Raw genomic sequence first — 7635 nt, forward strand, 5'->3', positions numbered from 1 at the left:
TTTGTTTTATTTTCAACTTCAAAAAAATCTTTTTTTTTACAGTACTCAGCCTGACTATTGGAAATGATCGCTTTCAGGGGTGGTTATCAATCCCTATTTCAGTTTACTATTTCAATGAGTGTTATTATTCTAATTGTGATGTTTACGGATGAGTATGTCTCTGGTTTGCATTTCTAATATGAATATATGAATCTGGATATTTTTATGTAAACTGAATTCATATAAAAGCTCTAGCAAGAGGTCTGCTGGCCCATGCAGAACCATCCCAAAAGAATTTACAAAAGAAAAGGCCTTCTTACATTCTAGAATCAGTGATAGCTTTAGGTTATCATTGCCATCTTGTGGATCATTTGAAAGTAACAGCCCCCAGCCCCCCCACACTGGAAGTTACAGCCTCATCAGGCTATTGGGCAACTTTGCTCTAATGGCCTGAAGGTGCTCACCAACATCTCATATAGTTCAGCAATTTTTTCTAAGCTGACTTCAGTTTGTGGTCTAGGCTCACGTTTAGGATTCCAGCATTGGATCAAGAATTACCCAGGATCAAGTATTGTTATTTGCTTGTCTATAAAACGTAATGGCATACTGAGTTCACTATACTCAAATAACCTCCACAGTCACCAGTTCTCAATCCAACGGGAGATTCACATCATGGATGTGCAGCTGACAAATCTGCAGCAACTGCGTATTAATGTGAATATCAAACAAAATCTCTGAGGAATGGTTCCAGCACCTTGAGTGTATGTCATGAAAATAACCCAGCTCATCAACAAAAAAAATGCAGTTTAAACATCCGGAGAAATGAGGATAAGGGAAAGAGAAGTTGAGAAAGAAAAAAGGGGAGAAAGAAATCGAGAGAGAGAGAGAAGTGAGATCATAAGTTTTAGCTGAGAAATGTAAAAAAATTGGTATGTCATAAGGAAAACTAGTATACAGTATTGGATGAGTCAGGACTGAGAATGACAGCAAACGGAAATAGAGACACTGCTGGAAAAAAAGAAAAGAGGAAGAACTACTGGAACAATATCAGGAGGGAAGTTGATATCAAAAGTGTATTTATGACACATTTTGTTTATATCGTAACATGCTATGCAAATGCATGGTTTTGCTTGCATTAAATACACTTGTAATAGTTTATGTGTGAATGTATTTGTAAATGTTCTAAAAGATGTATTCATACATGATCGTCTGAATCATAAATCTCCGTAGACATCGTGACCCCCAGTGAAATCTGTGTGGGTGTCTGTGAGTTGAGAATTACCCCCTCCCACGGCTCACCGCGGAACAACAAGAAATGACAAATTGTACATCACCACTTTGCCCCGCCTCCACTCTTGTGGTTTTCCCCCCATGCAGTTGACACAGAGGATCATGGAAGTATCGCGACAGGGTTTGCTAGACTTACTTAAAGAAGAAGCACATGGCCAAACTAAGAAAATCACCGAGTACTTCTTCTATACACTGGGTTTCAAAAGTCTGAAACCATATTAAAAATCTGGAACTCGAAATGTAGTCAATCTGGATTTTTTTTTTCCTTTAAATATTTGAAACAAAGCAACTATGGTGTAAAACGAGAAAAAAATATTTCTGATTCTGCACTATTTCTAATTTGCAACATTGATCATGTGAACTGCTTTTCCAATGATCAAGATGCTCTTTGAATCATCTCAAATAATGCTGAATGATCATCAGGTTTTACACAAAGGTTTTCACAGTTGTGTACAAATTGAATGCAATGATTTCAAACACTTCCGTGTTATTTACAATTAAATGAAAATATATGTAGAGAGTAAACTACTACGCAATTTATATCAAATGCAGTTAGTTAACTTAAGAGTGTTTTTTACTTAAGTACATTTTATATGTAATTTCATAATGACTTCTGCTGTCTTTAAAATACTGTATGGTTAAAGTGTACTGCTGAAAGTAATGACAAGCATTTGAAATATACTTTCATATTATTTCCATTAAAATGTGTACGTCTTGTATTTAAATATACTGTATATGCAATTACACATTTGTTATGATGAAACAATTTAGTAGACATAATATTCATTTTAAATGTAATAATTCTAACTATAATCAAGTACTTGTGCTTTATGTTAGTCAACACATCAAAATAACTATTTATTTAAAGCATGATAAAATACTTTAAAGTAAAATGTTTAATTTTACATTATTACAAAATGCACTTTTTCAAGTTTACTTAGGATGCTCTTAATGTACATTTAAGTGGCCTTTTATTTCATTAATATTATATTACCTGCAACTAGTTTTTTTTGTGTGAATATACTTTCAAGTACAATACAAGCGCCCATTTAATACAATTAAGCTCACTTCTTTTTCATAAGGACATGCATCTCTAGTGCTGCTGTCAATAAAATAAAAGGAAGACAAACCGAATAGTAAGACATTCTTAAAAATCATATCTATTTTCAACATTTATGCTGATTATAGAATGAAAATAAATATATTGAATTGTATTTTAAATTAAATAGGTAACCTGCATTGGCTCTCTATAATTACCTCTATAATTATGTGAATATATGTATGTATGTTCCTATATAAAATGTTTTTATCTATGACAATTAACATCACTTGAGAGAGAGTGAGAGAAAAGAGTGACGTGAGAGAAAAGAGTGACGAGAGAGAAAAGAGTGACGAGAGAGAAAAGAGTGACGAGAGAGAGAGAGAGAGAGAGAGAGAGAGAGAGCAATGGAGAAAGGAAGTGTTGCTCAACCCAAAACTTCTGGCGAGAAAAAAACGTGAAGTGAGATGCTCATGTGGTGCAACTGCGGTTTGCATCACCAAATAAACCTCATCATTTCTACTCACTGTAAACTATATATATCACCTTACACAACAGCTAGTCTGAATGTGTGGCATCATCTGTTAAACGATGGTCATATGATTAACTCAACACCCAGTGACAGAATGATACATGTCTAAGACCTCATCTCTTCACAGCAACTGAAATTGCTGAGTGTCATTAGAATGGATATTCCCTCACAAAAGGAGAGACAACGGAAAAATGTTTTGTAGTATTCGGATAACCCAGGTTAGACAGACTGAAAGAAAGTAAAATCAATAAACACTGGGAATGTACGAGAACAATCCAGAGGATCTTTTTATTGTTCAATATATTTTAGTTGTTGCTCAAAACAAATTGTGAGCCATGTACTAAAACTGAATTTCACTTACCATGTTTGCGTGCCATTTTCTGACTTGCAGGCCAGAAATGTTTTGGATAACTGTAAATAAATGAATACATAAATAAGCATTTATTTACATGATTATTAAACCTCTTCTGATTTCCACAAGCAGCAGGAAATGCAGAAAATTATAAAAGAAGAAAATTCAAGTTTGTTCAGCAATATATCAACCACAACATGAAAACCACAGACAGGTGACGTGAATAACATTGATTATATTGTTACAATGGCACCTATCAAGGGGTGGGATATATTAGGCAGTAAGTGAACAGTCAGCTCTTGAATTTCATGTGTTGGAAGCAGGAAAAATGGGCATGCAAAAAGACCTGAGTGACTCGGACAAGGACCAAACAGTGATGGCTTTACGACTGGGCCAGAGCATATACAAAACAGCAAGTTCCTGGAATGCAGTGATGAGTACCTACCAAAAGTATAGTGCAAAAAGGACAACCAGTAAACTGGTGCCAGGGTCATGGGCATTCATGTGGATGTTACTTTGACACAAACCACCTACCTACCTAGACCATGTCCACTCCTTCATGGTAATGGTGTTCCCTGATGTCAGTGGCCTCTTTCAGCAGGATAATGCAGACTGTCACACTGCAAACATTGTGCAGGAATGGTAACAGAAACTTTGACAAAGAGTTCAAAGTGTTGCTTGGCCTCCAAATTCCCCAGATCTCAATCCGATTGTGCATCTATGGGATGTTCTGGACTAACAAATCCAATCCATGGAGGTCCCAACAGGATAAAAGATGTGCTACTGCAAATAAATGTACAGGGGATATAGGGGTGCAATGCATTAGTTCTAGAGCAAGTGAAACGATGATTTTAATGTGTTTTTAATACAGATGTTTCGAATTTACAGATATTGTGGTCTCCTTATTTGAGAAGGTACTTTTTGTGAATTTATGCCCCAGCTGGTCATGGGGCAAAACAGAATTTGTATTTTCATGTAGAAAGCAGCTGTTGAGTAAGACAACGTCAGAAAGAGACAGAGACTAGCTCATGCAAGGAAGCTCGGGAGGGTCTTCCCCATAGGGACTGTCGTGTGAGTTTCCATGTCTTCATTGGTTGTAAAATGTAATGCAACTACAATCTACACATTAATTTATGCATTAGTATACTTTTATGATTTTTTTTCTGCAATGCATTTGAAAACACTCCCTGATGTCAGATATACAACTCTATTTTGAGAGGGTATCATTTGTTTTAAATATACAGAACTAATATCGAATATCTTTTAACTGATGCTTTGAAATGAGTTTTGCATATCATTAACTTATTCACATTCTATCAAAAGCATCTATACATCCTAATATAGGATAGCTCGTTTGTCTCTTTTAACAGTTTTTGTCAGTGTCTCTACATTTGTTTATTTATTTATTTTTTGTTTAGTCCGTTTAATTGTCATTTCGTTGTAACACCATCAGTTTAAGCAATTGGAAACGAGTTACAGTGAAATCAGTGAAAGCGCCATCTCTCTGAGGGGCAGCAGAAGTTGACATCTCTGGAAAAAAACATAAAGAAATAAAAAGATAGACCTATATATCCAATACATGACAATACAGCACAATTTTCAAGACTATACTGTACTTCTTGGAATTGTTTGACTAGCTACAGGCGTACTGAAAAAGAAGAACTAACACTGGCATTCCCAAAAAGAGCGAAACCGAAACGATAAGAGCGAATATAAGATGTTACCCCCGGTGCATCATCATCTCAAATCACTGCTGGCGACCGAGTAATCAAGTGCTGCTTTTCAAACAGAGGTAAGAGTACCAGACTCAAAGTGGCTTAACTGTAAGCATAATATCCTGTGCGTTATTATAAATAGTTCTACTGAGGTTGATCTCTGACGTGAAATGTGATTAATAAACAGGTTGGCGGAAGAAACTGTGATAGCCCGTGTTTTATGATACATCGTTGTAACTGCATAATATTGAAGGTAGGTCTACCACTACTTTGAATGATCTGACAGTTTCACTCTCCATTCTCCCAGATGTCTCGGTGGTGTCTGACTCCTCTTTGCATCCTCATCCTCATCTGTATGGTGTCTACAGTCTCCTCCTCCCCTCTTGGCCGCAGGGGAGCGCTGTCCTTCTCCAATTCTCTGCGCCTCACTCGCGCTATTCGCGCACGTGTCCAACAAGTGCTGTCTCGCTACGTAAGATAACGAAACACTGTTTGCATAGAAACCGTAACATATTAACGACAATATTATTAGTATTGTAACATTATATTATTATCCAGTTTGTATCTAAATGTTAATACAATGCGGTGTTTTCACAGAAACAGCAGCTGTTTGGTGACGAGCTGTTTGAATACAGAGAGCTGATGTTGAGCACACTTCCAGCGGTCACTGTGACTTATCAGACCTGGCTACACATGCAGGTGCGGAGCATATCTTTAGCTCGTATTTAGTTATTTTACTGCATGACAATATTTTCTAATAGTATTTGTATTGGTCAGGACAATGAGCGTTTGCATTTGGCCTCTCACAACCTCCAAACCTTCTGGACTCACCTGGAAGGTCAACGGCTGCAGCTGGAGAGAGAGAGGGATGCGACGAAAGAAAGAAGAGAGCAGAGAAGAGGCAAACGAGGAAAGCCTCAGCCCAACTTGTGCCAAAGTTTTGTTAGTCTGCAAATAGATCTGCGGGACTTAATGAAACAAGTCAACTCTCAGGTACAAGTGCACACTTGTTAGATACGTAATAACTTCCCAGCCCACAGTAGGTAATTCGGTGACACAATGTCACAACTCCCCTGAGCAACGCATCATGACCCCTCTTTAAGTTGCAAAACAAGGGGGCTCTTACCAGAATATCTACAAAAATCCCAAGGGGATTTTTTTAGGGTATATAGAAACTATTTGTGATCTATTTAAATCTAAGAATACTAACATTAAAGACTTTGGAATGTAGCCTAGTGTTTAGTCATATTTGTCTGGTCTGTCTTGTGATCTCTGTGTGATAATTTTTTAACTGGTTGGCTATATAAAGTCCACTTCTTTATTCAATTTTTTGTAATACTTCTAAATATTAATATTACATTAGAATATTACTAATATTATTAGAATATTACAATAATTATGTAATGTTCTAAAGCCAGGGATTCAGCCACGTGTCAGATATGAATTATATATATATGTATATATATATATAAACTCCACTAAGTGTGTTACCAAGAAAATCTAGCGTTTTGGAACAAAAACAACATGCTGACAGATTAAATGATGTTTAATCATGCAGATTACTAATGCTTTCTCTCTGTCTATCTGCAGTTAAACAGTCTGAGGGTCACTGCATCCACAAGGTCCCCACTTCTCCATACCCTACACTCAACTTCATCTTCCAATCCGATTCCCAGCATGCATCATTCCACAGAGAGCACCACTGTACTCCAGACCCCAACTCAGATGAATAATCCTCACAGTTCCACACACTCCTCTACTTCAACAATGGAGGAGACCTCTGTCAGCCTCCAACAACCCACCCAGGCATCAGCAGCCTCTATTTTCACGGGAAGCCAGCTATCTGTGGATACCCAGCAGACAACAACAGCAGAGACGTCCCGTTGGATTCAGCATCTGAGAGGGTATGTGATACTGAGAGATCTGGAACGGTACTTGAGCAGATTGTCACGAGATTATGCTGTGCTCCAAGCTAAACACTGACAAACATGCATAAGCAAATCAACAAAGCTGGGGGAAAAGAAGAAGAAAAAAAACAAGTACTGCACAAGTATTACACAGGATTGAATTATAAAACAAAACCAAGGAAATACATAATTGAATACACTAACATTCATATCCTTAAACATTTTCATGTCACAGTTTCTGTTTACCTTGCTCAGTAATTATTTTATTTATGAAAATAATTACTAGTTTTTTATTTACTGTTTGTTTACAAGTAACTGAACAGATATTTGCCTTAATGTGTGAAGACTTTTTTTTTTTTAAACTGCATTTCTGTATTTTATATTTAAGTATTTGGAGCATTTTCCACGTGTTGGATAAGTCTCAGGGGGGTGAGCACATCAGCAGGCAGCTATTGTACGTTATGAAATTGCCAAGCAGTGTTATTTGACCACAAAGTAATTTTAGTTAATAAAATTATTACTTGAATGTATATGGCTCTGTTTGAAGGGTAAGCACGTAACAAACAGCAAATTATTTTGTTTACATTGGACAATTTAACTGAAACAAAGAAAGGGTTAGTCAGCCATTCTGGAAGATCGAAATTCCCCAAACACCCCACTTCCCTCCTCCACTGATAATCAGCGAATCAGAGGTCAGAATGAGATTAATTTTACATCCCCTTTTTGTTTTCATTCCCCTGTACTTTCCACCTTGTCTTATTTATTAAATTATTTATTTTATTTATGTGAAATACGTGCCAAATATTTTTCATACAATATTT

The 7635-nt window shown here is 36.6% G+C and overlaps 1 protein-coding gene across 1 annotated transcript; it reads left to right on the forward strand.

Annotated features, from left to right (window-relative positions):
- The first annotated feature begins 5214 nt into the window (after positions 1-5214).
- LOC107596189 (uncharacterized) lies at positions 5215-6916 on the forward strand. Its single transcript, XM_016286870.1, has 4 exons — positions 5215-5379; positions 5505-5606; positions 5685-5900; positions 6498-6916. The coding sequence occupies exons 1-4, from the start codon at positions 5215-5217 to the stop codon at positions 6888-6890; spliced, it is 876 nt and encodes a 291-aa protein (XP_016142356.1). The 3' UTR covers positions 6891-6916.
- Positions 6917-7635: the final 719 nt, after the last annotated feature.

This window comes from Sinocyclocheilus grahami, unplaced genomic scaffold, assembly GCF_001515645.1.
Source record: "Sinocyclocheilus grahami isolate Dianchi unplaced genomic scaffold, SAMN03320097.WGS_v1.1 scaffold215.1, whole genome shotgun sequence".
NCBI classification, from domain to species: Eukaryota; Metazoa; Chordata; class Actinopteri; order Cypriniformes; family Cyprinidae; genus Sinocyclocheilus; species Sinocyclocheilus grahami.

What these genes read in the sequence shown, in the direction of transcription:
- LOC107596189 (XM_016286870.1), top strand. Translation starts at nt 5,215, where the DNA reads ATGTCTCGGTGGTGTCTGACTCCTCTTTGCATCCTCATCCTCATCTGT. An exon ending in AACAAGTGCTGTCTCGCTAC is followed by an intron (nt 5,380 to 5,504) that starts GTAAGATAACGA and finishes GTGTTTTCACAG; the next exon opens with AAACAGCAGCTGTTTGGTGA. An exon ending in TGAAACAAGTCAACTCTCAG is followed by an intron (nt 5,901 to 6,497) that starts GTACAAGTGCAC and finishes GTCTATCTGCAG; the next exon opens with TTAAACAGTCTGAGGGTCAC.